Here is a 22,710-nt window from a genome sequence, read left to right on the forward strand (position 1 = left end):
GACAGACAGACTAACAAAGCCAGTTGTAGGAGTGGTTTACACCACTCAAAGTATAGGCATCAAAACGTACTTAAAGCTCACAAAGTGAAAGTACTCATTTACGCAGAATGTCCCATTTCAGAATGTATACAAAATACATACTTTTGAAAATATGCTATTCTCATATAGGCAAGTATACAGGGCTGAAGTGGTTAATGCACGTTTTCTAATAATCTACAAAGTAAATTGTAACTCAAGATTTCAACTAATTGCATTGGTGTAAAAAGTACAACATTTGCCTCTGAGGTGTAGTGGAGTAGAAGTAAAAGTACTGAAAATCGTAAGTATACTGAGGTAAAGAACTCAAAATCAGTACAGTACTTTGAGCACTTGGTTACTTCCACCACTGGCTAAACAACAGACCGTAGTGGTTGGAGATCTGTCCATGCCTTGGAAGATATTGAGGCCACACACACACACACACACACACACACACACACACGGCCACACACACACACACACACACACACACACACACACACACACACACACACACACACACACACACACACACACACACACACACACACACACACAGGAGGGTGTAATGGATAGTGACCCCAGGTGCGTGCATCTCGGCAGGGGGCCGTGCGGGGGGGGGATTAACAGCCTAGCTCAGGTGACGGCTGCTGTAGGAGAGAAGTGTTCTGGTTCGCTGAGGATCACTCTCATAAATCCACTTACAGCACCAGATTCATCACAGCTGCTCCTATAGTTAACACATTCCACTGTCCTTATGTTCTTAATTGTTCTCCTTACTTTTGTAATTGTTTGCTACAGTATTGTTGTGGTAGGCCTATGGGTTTTATAGCTATGATTCTTGGGCTGGCTATACAGAAGCAGTGTTGTGGAATTGAGCATAATATGTCTTTGGTTTTCAAACATTTTAATTTCAAGGATTCCAATAACTCGGAGCGTACAAGTACTGTACATGGTCCATTTGGACCACACATTGAGAATGAGAACCACTGCTATATGCAAATAAGTGACATGCATCAAAGCGCTACATGCCTGGCAAACCAGCAGTCATGCAGAGACGGAACCAAAATGTGCAAATCACTGATGCAAACACACATTTAAAGTTCACCACAGCGGGGTAACATTCCACTCAATCTGTCAAAATGGGTCAGAACGAAGTAATGGTACACATGCAGCAAAATCTGAGTTTTCTCTGAAAGTGTTAACTTTCATTGTTAAAGTAACACTCCGGATTTGGCTGTATGTGTACAGTTACACAGCAGAATCCACGAAGGGAGGAGGAGCTAGCAGGTGAGAGGGGGAGGAGAAGGGATGGCTTTTAGGTCTGACTGGGAGACTGCAGGTCAACAGTAGGTACAGAGTATAGACAGACAGTGGTTAAGTGGACTTGCAGCATTGTGTTGTGGTGATGATGGCTCCCCAGTTGCACGTCAGTACGTACTCGGAGCAGTTTGGCTCTGCTGGGAGAGGAAGACCAGCACAGCTTCGACCGACCTCATCTCACCGCAGGAACAACCCTCACCCCCGACCGGTAAGGAACTACAGTAGCCTATAGACCACTTCATCCAAAAAAAATGATTTATGGAAGTTAGTCAATTGTGACTTTTGAAATGTCTTTGCAAAGGGTTAGAATGACTAAAATGACTACATTAGTACATCATCTGAACAGGTAGCGGTATACAATGTAATAGTATATCAGTGTTCAACCAAGTTTTATCATTGTTTTATCTACTTCCAGAACTGCAGGACGGGCCTAGAAGTATGTTTTTATTTTTTCAAACACAGACAAAGGTTTATTTCTTGATATGCATAAAAACTTTCTCCACAGATATTAAGAACTTATTTTGACTTTCAGAATAATTTCTGATTAGTGAGTATAAGTAAACTGTGGATTATATATAATTTATGTTCACTATGTCAGCTTGGCTGACTGGTACTGAGATCTCTCCATCGATTGATTGATCGATTGAATACTTTATTAACACTTTGCAAGTTATACAGTGATGCTAAAATGGTAACACAAAAAGCCTGGAGGGCTTGTTTCCATGTGTGGTCCTATACATATTCAATTCATCAAGACTCCAGCCTTGGAAAAGGCAAAGTAGATGCATGCCTGAAAAGGCTACAGTAATAGGCCTTCTCACCAGTAGTGGAAAAAGTACTCATTATACAGAATGTCCCACTGAAAAACATCTTTTGAAAATAGAAGATCTACAAGCTCACAACGCGTCACATGGCGACGCATTGTGAGTGTTTAGATCGACTATTTTCAAATGGTCGAAATGTATATAGGGCTGAAGTGGTTAATGCATGTTTTGTAATAATAATCAAAATCTTCAAAGTAACTAGTAACTAATTTGTTTTCAAATACTTTTAGTGGAGTAAAAGTAGGCCTCTGAGACGTAGTGGAGTAGAAGTAAAAGTACTGAAAATTGGAAATACTCCAGTAAAGATATCTCAGGTACAGTACTTGCAGTAAATGTACTTAATTGACACCACTGCTTTGCACTGCACTTTATCCTGTATTTGTTTTGTTTTTTGAATGCAGGGAAATGGAGCAGGTTTAAGTGTGTCTGTCTGGGTTCATTCATGTAAGCCTTTCATGAACCCAAACACAATTAACACCACAAACTGTCTGCCCTCACATTGTAAGGGCAGACTAGTGGTCTACTGTAATTGCTGGGTCTCTTCCGCTTTTTGATTGACATTAAAGCACTTCCACTAATGAACTCCTAGGATGTTTACATCAACCTGTACAGGGTGAAAGCTGTGTCATGTATTATTCACCACTTCCTCCACCATGTCCATCTATTTTTACAGTGTTTGTTCCACTGCGAAAAACTAGGACAGTACCACCCCGGACGAAGAAAACAAAACTCAATTCATAATTTATTGAATAGTATAAACATAATTAGTGTGTTTTTTAATCAGCAGGGATGGAAACTGCTAGAATATCCTAAACAAAGGCAGGCTACTGTTACTGGACTAAATATAACTTAAGCAAAAAGGCTACTTTTTGTGTTGAGAACTGCTCAAGTAGAGGAAGAGCAGTCATTTTACATACAGTAACATAATGCTGTGGTCACGTCCTGAACATTATCCTTTCAAGAACAACCAAACATGATGCTAAGGTTACATCCTGACCATTGCAAAACAGCCCTATTTTTGAGTGGTGCAAACCACTCCAATAACCAGCTTTGTCTGTATCTATGTATGTGTGTACCTGTATCTGTACCTGGGGCCACGTACAGGTGAGCATGGTTGCTATGGTTAGTGTGTGACGTCAATGCTGAGTTGCACCACTCAGTTCACACGGGTGTGATTTTTTTTGCCAGTGCCTTACTACCCCTTATCCTTAAACTTTTTTTTTTTTTTTTTACTATTTTGAAAAACATAGGGATAAGGGGTGAAAATAGGCCCCATGCAGGTTACATCCTGAGCATTATTCTTTCAATAAGAACAACCAACCCCTCTAATTCACTGAAGGTGGTGGTGGCGACCCCATCTTTTCTGAACCTTAGTGTGAGCTTAGCTATATAAGCTTGTAGATCTGCTATTTTTGAATAGCCAATGTGTAAAATAATGGTTGAAGTGGTTATACACAAATGCTTTCCCGGTTTCAATGGTTTAAAGTGAACCATAAAGAAACGTTGCTGGAGCACGGTGGCACAGTCATGCCTCACAGCTAGAAGGTCCTGGGTTCGATTCCCGCTGTGGATGCTGTGGGCAGTGTGGGCGCTGGGGGGCCCACAGCATAGAGCGTCGCAGTCACGCCCTCTACCATGGACCAGGAAATGATTCTCCGTTCATTTTCCTCATAGACATTTCAGAAAGTATTTATTTAAAGACGTTTACGCCGCGGACAAAGCCAACTCGAGTCGTGACAAATCATGACAACAAACACAATTTTGGGGCCGAAAAAATAATTAGAAAGAAGAAAAAAACGGCAGGTTACAACACTTTTTTTGTTGTTTTTCTTCTTTGTAATTATTTGTTTGGTCCAAAATATTGTTTGTGTTGTCTTGAGTTGTCACGACTCGAGTTGGCTTTGTCCGCGGCGTAACCGTCTTTAAATAAATACTTTTTGAAATGTCTATGGGAAAAATGCATTGGGATTCATTTCCTGGTCCATGGTAGGGGGCGGGACTGCGACGCTCTATAGGGTAGGTACCCACACAAAAAACATGCAGTAATCCTGGTCTCTAGGTGAAAAGAAGCAGCTTGGACTCCTCATGCATAGAAAGAGGCATTAGGTCAGTCCGCTGCCCTCCCCAGGTTGACAGAGGGAGTGTAGCGTCCAGGATTACATTAGATAATTGACACTGGGTGAAAAAAATGGGTTGCAAAATCGTGGGATAAATAAAATAAAATATAGTGCTCGTTTTGTCCTTCATCCCTCCCCTATTACTTCTGAGGACTTCTTGTTACCGCGGAGGATTCAGTCCAGCTACAGACCGACCCGCTCCGCGTTGCACTCCTATGAGGGTGATGATGGTGGTCCACTGTTCCCTCCCGTCAGACAGCTGACCTTCCATAACCCAGGTAAACATCACTGTTTGCGTGCGTGCGTGCGTGCGTGCGTGCGTGCGTGCGTGCGTGCGTGCGTGCCTGCGTGCCTGCGTGCGTGTGTATATATATGGAGGGACTATAGTGTGTATGGAGCAGTGGTGGAAAGTATGTGCTCAAGTAGGCTACTGTACTTTGTAAGTACAAATTTGAGGATTTTTTAAAACTGTATAGTATTTTCAATTTCCAATACTTTTACTACTCCAGGCACTATACATCTCACAGAGGCAAATATTGTACTTTTACTCCACTTACAACTATTTAAAAAAAATTGTTACATAGTTACTTTGTAGATTTAGATTATTATAATCAAACATACATTGGCCACTTATATTAAAGACATGTATTCTGCAGCTAAGCAGCTTGGACTTGGTCTTCACAGCGCATTATGTGAGCGTGCAGATCTGACTATAAAATGTCGACTATAAACATTGACTATAAAGATGAACAGCTATTTGAGTCCCCCCATCACATACTAGGCAGTATATGCACTGTAAAATAGCTCGAACCAGTGCTGGTTATTTAGTTAGGACCCACGACAGTGGTGTTCGATACGAACTTAACCGGGATGTAGAAACCTCTACTTCAATGCTCTACGGTTGCTTAGCCATTAGCCAGTTATTCTATCCCATCTAGAACACTCGTGCCAAAGGTAATAGAAGCTATCCAAGGTATATGGGTGGTAAAGCCAGATACCTTGGTTCGTATGTGTTGTGGGAGCCGCCTTTTATGCTGTGCAAGTCTAGTGTTACGATGATGTCACCACTGTGTATATCCATCTTTGGAGTTTCTACATTAATCTGATGTCAGCGCTGGATATCGCTGTTGTCTCCATATATGGGACTATGGGTTATCCCATATATGGAACTCTAAGTGAAAGCCTTCGCAACAGGCACCTTTGTTCATCATTGCTTTTTCAACGGGTAAGTGTGCCAAATAAAGTGCATCTTCCAACCAAAGGGCACTAGTAGTTGTGAAAACACTGCAACATCCTGAGAGTGAACTACGAGAATGTAAAACCCTCCCAATAGTTACATTAACTCTCGTGATCTGACTGATCTGGTTCTTCCATCAGAGATTCAACCCAACCACCACATCACCTTTGAAGGCCCTCTTCAGCCTATCATCAAGCCATTGATTGCTCCTGTTCTGCCCTCTGCTGACCAACCACGAGAACTGCAGCTTGCAAAGCCTCCTGCTGCCAGCGATGGTCAGTTTCAAGCAATCCACAGGAGCTCACACAGGTAACAAACATAGTTCATAGGTCGTATGTAGCACTTGCCCTAGCCTTGTGGACCTTGCAGGCTTATGGAAAGGCTCAAAAAATGAAATTTACATATAGCATCTTAGACAGGTTGTAGATCTTTGAGGGGCGCTAGCCCCTCCTATGTCCAGCTTTGAGTGTTTGTGTAAACACAAACATTGTGTAAACACAAACATTGAAGACAAAAGCCAATCACAAATTGTGATCGGCCAGAATGAGATTATATATATGCTGAATTTTTGATGATGTATGATGATAAGAGCGCCCCTCACTTCACACAGGTGTGATTTTATTTAAATATATATTATACAGCTTAGACTGATGATAGGTTCTAGGTTTATCTATGATCCTGACTAAATATATATTATACAGCTTAGACTGATGATAGGTTCTAGGTTTATCTATGATCCTGATTACAATTCCATGTATTACTTTGTATTTACCGGTTTACTGTAACTTTCGCTCTGGATTAAGATTGTCTGTTTATTGTAATACTCATTTTAGCTGAATGTTGATGACAACGTACAGTTGGGTGCCACCGATATTGTCCCTTATCATTTGACCCATTTAGGCCTGACCTCAAAATTTTAAAAAATCCTTCTAAATCCTCCAGTTTTCTGAAATAAATATTTTCACGATTTTTCACGAAAAATAGCAGACCTACAAGCTCGTAGCGCGCCACTCGGTGGCGCGCTATGAGCTTGTAGATCTGCTATTTTTCAATAGCTAAATTATAACATAATGTTTAAAACACCAAAAGGGGTTCCCGCCCAAAATGGGTTAACTGTCCTTTTGCGCAGATCACGCAAACCTCAGCAAAAAGAAAAGGACAATATCGATGGCCTCCAACTGTATACATACCACACTGATCAGGAGGTAGGGCTGGGCAATCAATACAAAAAACAATATAGGCCTATACCAATATTTAGAAGCAATAATCGGCTTAATCTCTCTCATGCAGGTACTCACCAAGCAGTTTTTTAAAATCCATTATAGTCTAAATCCATTATAGTCGATTAGGTGTACACGTTGATAGCTTGTAGATCTGCTGACACTATTGACACTATATTTAATAAACATTCACGAATCGTATTAATCCAAGGCTAAAGTTTGGAATTATCATGATTTGAAGTCACCATGTCGCCCAGCCCTATCAGGTGGGTATACTAATATTGGAGGAACAAACAAGACCTTTCCTGTCAGTTTGTAAATTCTGAAAATGTCCTTTATAGGGTTTGGTTAATTTCTGTCAAATTGTCAATTGTTTAGGCCTCTTCACCAGCAGCAGCCAGGCTACATGAGAAACAGCCGCTCAGCACAGGGATTCCGGTGAGAGAGACAGCCTGGGCACACTCGAACTTCCATGCGCGGACAGAAGAAGCTGTGTTTTGCGTAATTTCCGTTTTTTTAATCAGCTGGTGGATGGAAATGAAGCTCCACCCATGCGGCAGAATGCCGCATGGGGCAAGCTTTTCCGGGAATCTGGCCGACGCGCCAACCTGCCGCGTGGGTGAAGCTTCTTTTCCATCCACCAGCTGTCTAAAAAAACGCAAAATTACGCAAAACACAGCTTCTTCTGTCCGCGCATGGAATCTAAAGTGTGCTCAGACCCAGAGAGAGACTTTTTACCACATAATGAAATCATGCAGGGACGTGCGCACATAGATATCAAAGGGGGCTTCAGCCCCTGCCCTTTTACCCGTCTGTAAAACAACTGCCCTCTCCAGACCACGGATGCAGCATTTACTATGGTGAAAGAAATGCAAATGCCCTCCTCTCCTTTCCATGCCATACCGGAAGGCAGAATTCAGGAGAATTGTTTTTTTTCCCCGAAGTCTCCTGAACTTGAGCGCAGCATTTTGCATTGAACTAATTTGTTTCGAAATCCATGTCGTATACACCGCATCTCCAGTAGATACAGAGTGCAGGGTTGTGCCCCGAAAATAGCTGATCTACAAGCTCTCAACGCTGCTATCATCTGCTATTTTCGCTATTTTGGGCCAAAAGTGCCCTCTTATATGGGATTTCAGCCCCTGCCTCTCTAACACTCTCTGCACGTGCCTGACATCGTGTCCTTATATGGTCAGAGGGCTGATCGGGGGGTCTGTGAATTAAAAGGGTTGAGAATCACTGGTACACACACACACACACACACACACCCACACACACACACACACACACACACACACACACACACACACACACACACACACACACATACGGTACACATATCCTCATATTGCTTCATGTTTTGTTTGATTAATACAGACCTCCAACTGGCAACCCCCTGTCTCCACAACAGCAGTACCATAGGTCTCGATCCAATAGCAGCCTGCAGGAGTCATGGTACGTACGCACGCACGCACGCACGCACGCACGCACGCACGCACGCACGCACGCACGCACGCACGCACGCAAACATAGAGCCACCCACAACCCATTAATTTGGAGTATAAATATAGTAGGGCTACAGTAAGCTGTAAGCCCTATCTATATACTTTATACTTCACTGATGAATAGCCGATCTACAATGCATGACGACACATTGTGACATTATTTGGAAAATATTTGCGACTTTTCAAAATGAGGTGCCCAAAAGTGTAGTACATGTATTCAAGTACTGTACTTGAGTTTGTTTTTTTACTTTCTTCAGTATAGGCCTATTTACAATTTTCAGTGTTAATACACCTCAGAGGAAAATATTGTAGCCTACTTTTACTCCACTCACTACAGATATGAAATCTTTAGTTTTAGTTACTTTGCAGATTTTTATTATACAAAATATACTAACCACTTCAGTCCTATATATGTTGGCTATTTTAAAAAAATATATATGTATATATTGTATATATTGTATATATGTATATATATATATGTATATATATATATGTATATATGTATGTCTTTATTTTATTTATTTATTTATTTTTACTTTTGATACCGCAATATTTTTGTTCTTTTAACTTGAGTACATTTTTTATTCCGATCTAAAACATTCCCACCACTGACCACTGGTGGCGCTAACGTTGCACTGTGCTGCTTGTTTTGTCCTCACACAGTGGCTACAGCTGCTTCCAGGTGGTGAAGCCCTTCCAGTCTGGACACTACATCATTCACCCTCAGTTTGTGTCTGAGAGCCTGCGCTTCACTGCCGCGGGATGAAAAACTTAATTTCAACATGACCCATTAAAGCCGGGAAAGCATCTGTGTCATTTTGGAGTTTAGCTATTATATATGAGTGTGTGTGTGTGTGTGTGTGTGTGTGTGTGTGTGTGTGTCATGATTTTAAAATAAATATCACATCTCCAAGCTCATAGCGCGTCACTTTGTACCGCACTATGAGCTTGTAGATCTGCTATTTTGTTTGAAATGTATTGAATATAAATTATATATTTTATTTAAACTCAAATCTTTGCTTCTGGGGGTCCGCAGCCAAATGCATATAATTCTGGGCAGTTCTTGACATGAAAAAGTTTCAGAACCACTGATATAGTAACATAGGTTTTTCAGAAAACCGTTGGGATTTAATAGAAGACATTTCTCGGGCAAGAAGGCCTCGGGTCATAATGGGTTAACCCATTTTGGGCGGGAACCCCTTTTGGTATTTTTAAGCATTATGTTATGCTTTAGCTATTGAAAAATAGCAGATCTACAAGCTCATAGCGCAGCACCGAGTGCCACACTATGAACTTGTAGGTCTGCTATTTTTGAAAAATCGTGAAAATTTGATCCAGAAAATCTCAAGCAGGTTAGACTTGTCTTCTCAGGTCTCCCCAAAAATCTATCAGACGTATATATTTTTGAGGGGCGCTATAGCCCCTCTTATATCCAGCTGTATATTTTTGTCCTAGCACAAACATTAAATGCCATTGACAATAAATGGAGAATTTACGTCATATGTGTCTGAACAAATCTGTATTTTTGCCCTACACAAAGATTAAATCCCCATTGACAATGAATGGAGAATTTACATCATATGTAGACAAGCAAATCAGCTATTTTTGTCCTAAAAAAACGCGCTCTGTGTGCATGGACCTTTACTGCTTTTTATTACATTTCCTGGCTAAGAGCTATACTGTAATCAACAGTCTTTTCATGCAAACTGGTGGATTTTGAAATGAAATGATTACTATATTTACCCAGGGTATCTGGGCTAAGCTCAAGAACTTGTTTCCAGCCAGGCCCTGCTCATAGAACACATTTCATTGTAGTGGTTCAATGCCTTGTTCAAGGGCACTTCAGTGGTGGTAATTTTAACGTGTCGGACCGCTGATTCGAACTGGCGACCTTCCGGTATCAAGACCGATCCGCTATCCGTTCGGCCACCGTGGTTTCATGCCAGCAAAACAACACACACATAATATAGGCCTACAATATTCAAGTTTTATTTATTCTCGAAATTACAGTAGTAAGAGTAAACTTCCGTGTCGTCGAGTAATACAATATATAAACAAGTAAGACGCGTAAACGCGGGAAGCGAACGAAGCTGTTGTGGCAGTCTGAGACACACACACACACACACAAACACTCTGTATCGTTCCAATTTCAGTTGCCCTCTGGTGGCGGGCGGGTGGTGTTACAGTGTGACACACAGACTGACACACAGACAGACAGTTTTGGCCATCTTCTATAGTTAGTGCTCACTTCGTTCGCAAAAACATCACAATACATCAGAAGATCAGGAAAAGGAAAACAAAATATGCATGTGAATTACATACTGTAGGTTACAAATAAAAGCTAAGACAAATTTCAAAAGGATCTAAATAGGCCTATTGTGTGGATCTATATGCTCACCAAGGTTTTAAAACGACTCAGGGGTACCAATGTGGTCATTTAGCTTGCAGGTCATTCCATGTATTTTGGTACCTTGAATTTGGGGAAATGACTTGATCTGGTGTGGTACGTATGGGTTCAGAGTCCCATTTCAGAAATGATGAGGTGTATTTAGGACAATCTCCAAGCATGGCTTTATACAAGAACAGGTAAGCAAAGCAAAGCAAAGTTCTTTGTTTACCCAGGGTGAATGGACTAAGCTCGAGATGCTTGTTTACAGCCAGACCCTGCTCATAGAACATTTCATGGTAGGGGTTCAATGCCTTGCTCAAGGGCACTTCAGCGGTGGTAATTTTAACATGCCAGTCCGGGGATTCGAACTGGCGACCTTCCGATAACAAGACCGCTCCGCAAACCGTTCGGCCACCGCTGCCACAAACAAGCAGTGCCAATGCAGTTGTATGATACTCGTGACACAGGCGTTTTTGATAGTTGTTGACTGTGCACCTTGGCTGAGAAGAAAAAAATAAAATAAAGCTACATTTGCCTTGACTTATACTTTTCATGTTATATTTTTTTCTTCCATTTGGGTGACCAGCCCGGGTATAATTGTCACATGGATAAGCATTCCATATTGGCTATTTCTCCAAAACCAGAGGAAGTTATCTAAAACTATTGTTGGCCCATGCTTGCTGTCCTGAAGTCAAGCTCTTGCATTATACCAGTTATTTTCCCATGAACATCTGAATGCCACAGACGAAAAACAGTCTAAGTCCACACTATTTATCCATAATGTATAAATGATAGATAAGGGATCAGGACAACGAGGCCTTTTCGTGGAGGGATCAGAATGAAATTTGGACTTAGACTTTTGTCTGTGGTACTGGTGAAGCCCTCTGTCCATCCCATGGTATGAGAAACATGATCTGTAAAGTGTCAAATGATATGATTTTAAATTCAATGAGTGTGGAGTCAGACTGTCTATTTACAATATTACAATCTGGGAACCCATTTGGTAAAAAATATATGTCTTGAGATTACCTACAGTAGGCCTACTCCTATATTATGTTCTTTATGTTGAAAAATATAATGCAACAACATAGTCCTAATTTAAACACATTCATACAATTTCCACAAGTAAAATAACAAATATAACATGGGTACTGAACTATTGAATATGTTTTTCTTTAATGGTCTGCCCTGCCCTGCGGACCAAGATAGAAGTCAAAGCAAGAATTGTGACAAGTTAACTCCATATGAAATGCTATACTGGCGGTTATGTCATGGCCATGCAGGCAAGGCATTGGCATTTACATATGATCGCGCCTCCTATAGAACTACATTTCCCAAACATGCCCGGCCTTGTCCCGAAGCAGCATCTGTGTGTTTGAGTTGGGGGGCGTAGACAAGGCAATGTGTTATTGGTTCGTACTGAACCAGTTCCAGAGAGAGTTACAGTAACTGCCAAACAAGTTGGACTTCTATCTCAACGGAGTGGGCTCGTGTTTGATCGGTAGGTAGAATGAGTTTTAAAGAGCATCTGTTGAGTGGATAGAAAAAATATATACACTTTGTTGACACCGTTCCTGCAATTGCGTATCGATTACTCACTATATACTATTTACACACACCCATCATCAATGCGCTTTATTAGCAGCGTTCCCTGCGGGCACAGACCATGTGCAGAGTCATAGGAGTGGTAGATGGCTTTAGCTTTACCGTGCGTGCACAACATATGGTTGCATTATAATTATAGTAGCCTGCCCTGCATGCATGTTTTCTTTTCTTTTTCTTGGCTTGATGATGTCTATAATAGATAGTTTTAACAGGATCACAACTATTGCCACGTCGCAAGTCAATATTTGTCTCATGTTTGTTTAAATAGCCTACTAAGCGAGAAAATAAAGTTCCCCCCACCCCAACACTGAACCCACACACACACACACACACACGCGCGCGCGCGCGCGCGCGCGCACAAAGAGCTCAGATAACGGGATATGATTTCTCAGGCTTCTGCTTTTCTTTCCGTACATCAGCACTTTTCTGTTTATTTTTCACCATGTCACAATATGAGATAAGATAATGGATCAGCTGAAATGGCAGAGATGTGGCCTCCATATAGTAGCTCCTAAACAATGCCACATACAGTGCTGTGATGATGGAGGAGTTTTAAATACATTGTCCTTTGGTTTGAATACAAAACATTATTATTGTGTGACTTATGTCTCAATGCAAAGTTTGAGTCGAGATCCATTTTGTGTAATGTGTCTTCAAGAAATATGACTTCAAACCTTTACTTCGGGAGCAATTATGTGTTCTTTTTTGTGGCTTTCACCTTTATTTTATGGAGGGACAGACAGTAGGCTGACAGGAAATGGGGAGAGTGATGGGGGGGAAGACATGCAGTAAAGGCCATAGGGATCGGGAGTCGAACCCGCAGCACACTGCCAGACTGGATTACCAGCCAAGGTGCCTGGACCACTGAGCCATGGCCCAGGCCACAATTATGTGTTCTATTCAGAGTCTTGCTCAAGGACACTTCAACACTAACTGGGGAGCCCGGGATCGAACTAGGAACCTTCCGGTTCCCAAGCGGCCGCTCTATCCCTGAGCCACTGCCGCCACATTAAGAATGAAGAAATATCTAATATAAAAAAATGCTTCTCGATTCATCAATTAATGCAAGATTAAGTTATTAATAGTTATGTTTTTGGTTAACTTCCCAGCCCTACCAAAGACCTATTCCTTTTTCCAGTTTAGGCCCATACTCCGTCACATTCATGATCATTTTACTAAGCTTTGTTCTCCTCTTTATGTATCTTGCACTCCCCACTTGCACTTCTGCTTGTTCTCGCACCATTTAGCCTACTAACAAAACCTCAATTAACGCCTTAATTAAGTGCATAATTCCTCTTCCTGTGATATAACTATAACCTGGACCTTTTTCAACTCATATATCTCTCCCCAGTTTAATTGAGCCCAATAGAAGCCAACAAGTCTGTGTTAACCCATGTAGACCTGAGGGTTAGACATAAAGGTTAGGTTTAGGTGTGTTGCCCCATGGGAGGTTAGGGTTAGGGTGAGGGTTTGAGATAGGTTGTAGTTGTAGGACTAATGACTGGTCTAACCAATGCCTAGTCTAAACCAAATACTGTCTAAACTAAGTAGCCTACTGCACCCGACCTGAGGCCAATTCGGTAAAAAAATTGTCTCTGTCGGGTGGAAACCTCATTATGTCCAAAACTGTTACTTTTCAGGATTCAAATTCAGAAAGTGCAAAAGTAGTTTCGAGCGTGTAGATCTGCTACTTTTTATGCGTTTGTGTTATGCTGTAGCACAGTATGATCAACCGTTCAATTACTAAAAATACACAACAAGTTAGAATATGGAGTTAAGAGGTTTCTGCCCGACAAAAGCGAGAGACGAAATGCCTTCTAAATCCTAATAGTTTTCAGTATATAATCTAAAATTACACAGATGCTTTCCGGTTTTAATGGGTTAAAGATGGGTAGGTGTTATCATGGGGGGGCGGGGGGTGGGGACGATCCATACCAAGGCTGGTTGAACACAGAATTAGTCCATTAGATTGCTAATTAATAGCAGGCATCCTTTATTATCGACCCGGGCTGCCACTGCCAGCGCAGACCATGAGGGCCAATTGCAGTTAGGACCAGTCAGCAGCAAGCAGGGGCAGTTTATAGGCAGAAACTCCTCTCGGTGTGTGTGTTCCTGCATCCTAATCTAATCTATGCTGATTCGCTAGTAGCCACTAGATGACTAGAACAAGCATCAGCCAGTTAATTACCCATAACCTTGATTCGATGCTTTTTATCCCTCAGGCGTGTTCCTTCCTGTAAAGTCATGTATCGTCTTTAATACCAAAATGTGTTGGTCAGCTGAAGGATTTTATTATGTGCAGTAGCCTTTGATTTGAATGATCCTTTCTCTTTTTTATGTTTTAAGTTTTTACTTTATTACAACAGTACAGTGTGCCATGTGCAACCCAGTTTCGGCACAAACAAGGGACGAAATTATTTTCGCTCTTATGCCACCAAAATGTGGAACGCCCTACCAACAGTCATTAAGACATGCAAATCCCTTGACTCCTTCAAAACCGCCCTCAAAGGGCACCTACGGACGGCCGCAATTCGAATCTGAATCCCCCCCCCCCCCCCCCCCACCCACCCCTTTTCCCCCTCACTGTAGAAGTTTATTTTCCCTTTTTTACCTCCTTTATGATGAATTCCTGTTCTGTTCTTTTTGGCTATATAGTAGTGTCTATTTGTACGTCTCTAAATGTTTTGATGATTTGAACAAGGTGGACCCTCTTGTAAACAAGTGTAATGCTTTATTGGGTCGTCCACTCACAGTTAACAGTCTTTGTATTGAGTTGAGCTTGAAATGTACTGTAATTCTGCAAACTGTTTATTTCAATCAATCAATCAATGCCTGTACTGTTTTGGGCTTTTCCGTGTGCTAAAGAGAAAAACCTAATAAAGAAAAAACAAAAATAAAAAAAGAGAATGGATCATTTGAATCAAAGGGTACTACTGCGCATAAATGGGCACTTCAGAAAATCCTTCAGCTGAAAAAAGGACAAAAAAAGAAAGACAATATGTAAGTAAAACAAATCCATGAAAAAGACATAAAACTAAAATACAGTGAGGTCATGAATATTATCAGCAAACTGATCCATTCTCTTGAAGACTATGACAACTCGATGATTTTGATCAGTCATGCACATCCCAAACTTCCACTATAAGTGCCTTGGCAGCGCAGGACGTTATTGGCAAAGCTCTGGAGAACTTGAATCCACTTTTTGCCTTTCGTCTCTTACTTCCTTCCATACAAATGAGTCTTGTCTTTCATTTGGAGTGATACGTTGGAATTGCTGCGGTGCATGTGAACCAGCAATAACTTTGTCTCACATCAGGGCAGGCAATATAGTCCCGTTTCCCAAAATCACAAATGGGTCCGAAACTAAAATTGCTGTGGAGAAAAAAAACTGCTACACTGTTCCATGTGAGGAATTTTTAATTACTGGTATGTGGAGGATGTAGAGTGTTTTTGAAAGAGTTAGGAGTGACTTGGTTGCGACCGGTTTCATTGAAATTCACTGATAACTATGCGTGAATTTAAAGTGTGTGTGTGTGTGTGTGTGTGTGTGTGTGTGCGTGTGTGCGTGTGTGCGTTCGTGCGTGCGTGCGTGGAAAGCAACAGATAATACTTCTGCACTTTTCCTTGTTAAACCTTGTTAAAAGTGCTCAAAACAAACATTCAAAGTCCATATGCCACCATATGACGTAATTCCGAAAGCCAGACGTTGGAGGGGATAGCTGTGAGTACTTCTTCCATCGCTGATCGCCATGCAGCAAGCAATGTTTTAGTGACTGTTTCACTGATCGCCATGCAGCAAGCAATGTTTCACCATGTTTCACCACTGATCGCCATGCAGCAAGCAATGTTTCACCATGTTTCACCACTGATCGCCATGCAGCAAGCAATGTTTCACCATGTTTCACCACTGATCGCCATGCAGCAAGCAATGTTTCACCATGTTTCACCACTGATCGCCATGCAGCAAGCAATGTTTCACCATGTTTCACCACTGATCGCCATGCAGCAAGCAATGTTTCACCATGTTCCACTGATCGCCATGCAGCAAGCAATGTTTCAGTGACTGTTTCACTGATCGCCATGCAGCAAGCAATGTTTCACCATGTTTCACTGATCGCCATGCAGCACGCAATGTTTCAGTGACTGTTTCACTGATCGCCATGCAGCACGCAATGTTTCAGTGACTGTTTCACTGATCGCCATGCAGAAAGTAGCAGCAAGCAGCAGCACGCAATGTTTCAGTGACTTCTAGAAGTGACCACACTTGAATTCTAACACAGCCAGCAGCGTGGGCCAGGGCCGTCTTACTTCAGGAAATGGAACGACATGTCTTTTGAAAGATTTCTTTTCTTTTCTTCTCTCTCAACTCAGGCACATACAGCAGTGTATCCTAGTGTCTGCCGTCTGCCAAGCTCCCAGACAAGAGAGGAGTATCAAATGGTTCGTATAGGCAGTGGTTTTTTGCTAGTACTAGGGTTGATGATGTCTTGTATATTATTGTATGTCTTTAGTATACAATTACAGGACCACAATGGAAACAAGACCATAGTGTTCTTTGAGTTACCCTTTTAGCGCCGTTGTATAATCGTACCACTGTACCATTTGCAGACTGTTAATAAAGTATACAATAAATCAATCAATAAACTCAAGTACTTGAGTTTAATGTAATTGTTTTGTATCTGTACTTTACTTGGATATTTGTATTTTTGGATAATTATGAGTTCACCTTTTCACTATACATTTCAAAGACAAATTTGTACTTTTGAGTCCACTACATTTCTAGGAAGGGAAAAGGATACGAATTAACCATGTAAGCCCAAGTGAAAATAGTGCGTGAGCTTATAGATCTGCTATTTTCACTGTTTCAACTTTATGGAAAAATGTCAAAGTTGTAATACAGCAATGCATTGATATTAAAAAAAATAAAATGTACTGTGCAATTTGTGGTATTGGAGTGCTTGCACTCCAATACTTTAACCCATTTAGACCTGGGGCTTCTAAAAAGTTTTCTGAAAAAGTCATGGTGACATACAGTAGCAACATCTATATGACACAGATGCTTTCCCAGTTTAAAAGGCACTGTATAACAATGCATATAGGCTTTACAGGTATTATTAAGACCTGAGGCTGATTCTACAAACACTTTCAAGATTTTTCAAAAAAGCAGATGAACAAGCTGTTTTTCTTAGCGCATATATCTGCTATTATTGAAAAGCCAACGCAAAAATAAAAATTACACAGATTTCACAGCTTTCCCTGTGTTAATGGGTTAAGTAAAAAATAAATAAATAGCAGAGCAACTTTTCACTTGAGTAATATTCGTCCAGGAGTATCTATACTTTGACTCAACGACAAGTGCTGAGGTTGATTATTGACTTTGTCCACCACCTGTTTGTAGGTGATTGAGAAGTCACCACCAGATAAGGAACCCCCCTGGAACCCCCCTGTTGAGCAGAGAGAGTCATGTACCAGGTGGTCCCGGGAGGCGCGGGGGGCACCATCACAGACGTGATCCCCAAGCAGAAACACAACAAAGAAACGCGGCCCCTGGTGGGTGCCGGGGTCATAGGGTTGGTGCTGCTGATAGCGGCGGTGACGGCCTGGTGCTATTACATCGCGTCGCTGCGCAAGGCAGAGCTGCTGAAGACCAAGCTGCTGGACCTCAACAAGGATGGCTACATTATCCGCAATCAGGCAGGAGCCATTGTCTTCAGGATGGATTTTAGGTTGGTTATATTATTCATTTGGGTTTTGGGGCAATCTGGGAATCCATTCCGTAGTTGTTTTTGCCTCTTGCGGCACCATCTCCTTTTTTTTGGTGTAAATCGGGAACTCGGTTTGGCTACTATACTCCCCCTTCTTAGTCCACTTCCTCCCAGGTGCTTCTGTGTTCATTCCTACTAACGACAACACCACATGATTAAAGGCAGTGGTGCTAGAGAGTAGGGTTTGGGTGGAATTGGAATTTGATCATTGTGCAAACGTAATTAGGGTGTAACAGTTAATCGGACGAATACATTTAGCCGATTATAAAAAATATGGATATTATAAATCTAATTATATTATATTATATTATATTATATTATATTATATTATATTATATTATATTATATTATATTATATTATATTATATTATATTATATTATAAAATACATTAAAAAAATCGAGTTCTTATAACAGCAAACATCAATATGGGCTTTAACCCAAAAGTGTGACAAAACTAGGCATCTTGACCAGGTTGATAGTCAAAATGATCGAAATGATAAAAAAACTAAATGCAATAATCAACAGCCGTATAATGAATACAGAGAATAAATAATAGTCCCACTAGTGTGCTGTGTATGAACCCCACCCATTTAACTTCACATTTAAAACTTTAAATGCTTTTCCCCCTTCTATGTAAATGTTAATTTGGCCCAGATTTGACCAATCCCAATGGTCTGCGCTCAAACTTTGAACATAAACGGTACCTCAACTTCTCCATTTGGGGAGCCTCTCCTTGAATAATTTATAAAGGGTTAAGCTAAGCATCAGTGAATGGTTCAACCTAAAACTCTCCTTTTTAGACATTTCTTGAATATTTTATGTTAATTATTTATGACGGCTATACCACAGCAAGTTCAGATCATTAACGCTTCTTGAATTTTCTGCAGGTCTGGGACCCTGGATCTAGACTCGTGTTCTAAAGAGGGGGAGATGCTGAGCTGCGAGCGAACCACGGACAGAAAGCTGATCTTCTTCATTGAGACGGTGCAGCCCAAGGCCCCGGTGCAGTGTTACCGCGTGCGCTGGGAGGAGCTGGCTCCCGACATTCCCGTGGAGCACGCCATGACTTACAAGTTCTCACACTGGTACGGCGGTGCGTTGTCCGCAACTCAGCACTGGCCTATAGCCATCAAGGGCCAGCAGGCCCCCAAACCCTTCGTCACGAGTGACATCTACTCGAGCCGAGATGAATTCGGGGGAATTTTGGAGAGCTATTGGCTTTCGTCGAGCGCCACAGCCATCAAGATCAACACCACCGTGCCCCTTCACCTGGGCTGGAATGACACAGAGAAAACCATGCTCTTCCAGGCCCGCTACCAAGACAGTCCCTTCAAGCCGCTCCCGGGAGAGGCGCCGTGTGCCGAGCTCAGCTACAGAATCTGCGTGGGTTTAGACATCACGTCCATTCACAAGTACATGGTCCGTCGATACTTCAACAAACCCAACAATGTGCCCGCGAAGGCCATGTTCCGCCATCCCATCTGGTCCTCGTGGGCGATGCATAAGAAAGACATAGACCAGGAGAAGTTCTTGACGTACGCCGCCAACATCCGCAAGCACGGCTTCAACTGTAGCCACCTTGAACTGGACGACCGCTACACCACACGCTACGGCGAATTCGTCTTCGATACGGTCAAGTTCCCCAATGCCTCGGACATGTTTCATAAGCTTAAAGCGGACGGCTTTCTTGTGTCGCTCTGGATTCATCCGTTTGTTAACTACGATTCGGAGAACTTCCACACGTGTGTAGAGAAAGGGCTGTTTGTACGGGAGCCCACCGGTCAACTGCCCGCCCTGGTGCGCTGGTGGAACGGCATCGGTGGCCTTCTGGATTTCACCAATCCAGAAGCACGTGAGTGGTTCGCCTCCAACCTCCGTTCATTGCGAACCAAGTACGGCGTGTCGTCCTTCAAGTTTGACGCCGGCGAGACGAATTACCTGCCCTGGAAGTTCAGCACCAAAGTCCCCATCCGCGATCCGAGCGCTTTCACGAGACGTTACACGGAGATGGCCATTCCCTACAACGACCGCGCTGAACTGCGCAGTGGCTACCAGTCCCAGAACATATCGTGCTTCTTCAGGCCTATAGATAGGGATTCAGTGTGGGGCTATGACATGGGACTCAAATCTCTCATCCCCACAGTGCTCACCATCAGCATTCTCGGCTATCAGTTCATTCTACCGGACATGATCGGCGGAAACGCCTATTGGAATCGCACCGATGGGAATCAAGTGTTGCCCGACCGAGAGCTCTACATCCGCTGGTTGGAACTGTCGGCCTTCATGCCGTCCATGCAGTTCTCTGTACCCCCCTGGGAATACGACGAAGAAGTGGTGGAAATCGCCCGGAAGTACACCGCTCTCCACGAGAGCATCGTAGCGCCGCGGATCCTAGAACTGGCGCATGAGGTGCTCGACACGGGGGACCCAATCATTAGGCCTCTGTGGTGGATCGCCACGGGCGACGAGACGGCCTATAAAGTCGACTCACAGTTCCTGATCGGGGACGACCTCATGGTGGCGCCGGTTCTAGAGCCTGGCAAGCAAGAGCGCGATATCTACCTGCCTGCTGGCCGCTGGCGGAGCTACAAGGGAGAGAGGTTTGATATCAAGGAGCCACTGCACCTCACAGACTATCCTGTGGATCTGGATGAAATTGCATACTTTATCTGGGTTTAGCAGGAAGTGGTCATAGAGCTGGACTTGTTTGGTTAGCCTGTGTGCCGAGTTGCTTATGAGCAAGCTTTATATTGTGAGCAGACTGTGTCCGATTGGGGTGCCTATCTTTGGTCCGACGTACTAACAGTCCGGTAGTCGTAGTCCGACACCCTACCCCAAACCTTACCCTAACCGCACGTGGAAGCCACAGGTGAGTCTTAACCGGCCACGCATGTGTCTTAACCGGCAACGCATGTCGGAGCCACAGGCGAGTCTTAATCGGCCACGCATGTGTCTTAACTGGCAAGGCATCCCAGAGCCACAGGTGAGTCTTAACCGGCCACCTGTACCATTTATCTTAACACTTAGGCCGCTATCATTTATTGAAAAATTAGGATCTAATTCACGCCAGCATTTTTTTAATTTGAGCTCTTATTTTGAAAAGCCGCCATTTCCGGTCCATGAGCAGTATGTCTTAACCTAGGAAACTACACGGAGCGGACAGGCCTTGTTTACCATCTGAAGCCAGACCGGAGCTCTGCAGAGCTCCAGATCATCATATCTGTGCCGTCAAAGAAACGCTGTTTTGACCAAAATGCCATCTGGGACAAGGAATAGGAGATACAGGCGATTGAAAGAAATGGATAGAATGGATTATTATGGCGACGACGATTTAAGATGGGCGATCCAGTGCTGTGCTAACAACACAGCTAGCTAACCGGCTAACGTGAGTAGCATTTTGGCTCGAGCAATCGAACGCACTATAAAAGCGCAATTGCCAAAGGGCTTCGGCAATGGCGTTAAGTGTTAGTATCAAAATTAGGCTTCAATTGACAAAGGTTTTCGGCAATGGCGCTGAAAGTATTAATGTAGAAACACAATGAGGGAAAGAAACTTGAAATTTGGAAAAATAAATAAATGTGGATAAAATAGTCTTAAAGCACCAAATATTAGCACTTATTAGCACACTGGCCCATTTTTGGAATAATACATATTATTGTAATTATTGATGCATTTATGTCTAGCACATGATGTGGCCGGTAAAGGAGAGTCAGGAGCTGGTCAGCTTATCTTATTCTACAGTATATCACATATTTATTCTATTTTGTTATTTTACTTGATGGTTATATTTGATATTTTGAATCTCAATCTGCAAATTACACAAAGGTATCAAATGGATGGGCTACCAGAACAGTGGGCACCTGGTAATTCTGGCCAACGTTTTTGAAAATAATAACATGCATATATTTTGTATAAGTATTTTATATTTGATTTTATATTTACATTTATTTCATACATTAGGGGCCAAACACATATATATATATACTATTTTTCTAATTACATTTATGGCCCAGTGTTTCTACAATTGCTACAAACCCTGTGATCCCCTGCAATCATGTTGTGGATAAAGAAGAAATCGAAGGGCAAATATAAGTCTGATAATGATGTACTGTGCATGTTAAATTGATTTATACTTTATTACTTCATTTATTATTTTTGACCATTTCCCAAAGCATAGATTTATTAAAAGATAAAGAAAGAAATACATTTGATTAAAACAACGTTGAGTTGAGTTGCCCACAAGGTTTCGGTGCCCACTGGACACGTGTCCGATAAATGCAGTGGTGTAGTAGAAAGCACACACTTACCAAAATGTAGTGGAGTAGAAGTATGAAGCAAAAATGGTACAGCACTTAAAATAAATGTACTCTGTTAATTTCCACAACTGGTTAATGGTTAGAATTAACCCATTTTGACCTGAGATCAGATTCTAAAAATGTCTTCTACATCCTGACAGTTTTCAGAAAAAGCTATGTTTCTATGTCAGTCGTTCTTCGATTTTTCAAAAATAGCAGATCTACAAGCTCGTAGCGCACCACTCGGTGGCGCGCTATGAGCTTGTAGATCTGCTATTTTTCAATAGCTAAAGCATAACATAATGCTAACACCAAAAGGGGTTCCCGCCCAAAATGGGTTAAATAACTGTAGATGACTGTGTGTAGATGCATCATACATCATCATAATGTACATCATCTTGTGGAGAACAA

The 22,710-nt window shown here is 42.1% G+C and overlaps 1 protein-coding gene across 1 annotated transcript; it reads left to right on the forward strand.

Moving 5' to 3' along the window:
* The first annotated feature begins 12,029 nt into the window (after positions 1-12,029).
* myorg (myogenesis regulating glycosidase) lies at positions 12,030-22,436 on the forward strand. The gene is made up of 4 exons (XM_079511325.1): positions 12,030-12,134; positions 16,610-16,678; positions 17,637-17,964; positions 18,892-22,436. The coding sequence occupies exons 3-4, from the start codon at positions 17,702-17,704 to the stop codon at positions 20,681-20,683; spliced, it is 2,055 nt and encodes a 684-aa protein (XP_079367451.1). The 5' UTR covers positions 12,030-12,134; positions 16,610-16,678; positions 17,637-17,701; the 3' UTR covers positions 20,684-22,436.
* Positions 22,437-22,710: the final 274 nt, after the last annotated feature.

This window comes from Electrona antarctica, assembly GCF_951216825.1.
Source record: "Electrona antarctica genome assembly, chromosome: 9".
In the NCBI taxonomy this organism is placed as follows: domain Eukaryota; kingdom Metazoa; phylum Chordata; class Actinopteri; order Myctophiformes; family Myctophidae; genus Electrona; species Electrona antarctica.

What these genes read in the sequence shown, in the direction of transcription:
- myorg (XM_079511325.1), top strand. Translation starts at nt 17,702, where the DNA reads ATGTACCAGGTGGTCCCGGGAGGCGCGGGGGGCACCATCACAGACGTG. An exon ending in GTCTTCAGGATGGATTTTAG is followed by an intron (nt 17,965 to 18,891) that starts GTTGGTTATATT and finishes AATTTTCTGCAG; the next exon opens with GTCTGGGACCCTGGATCTAG.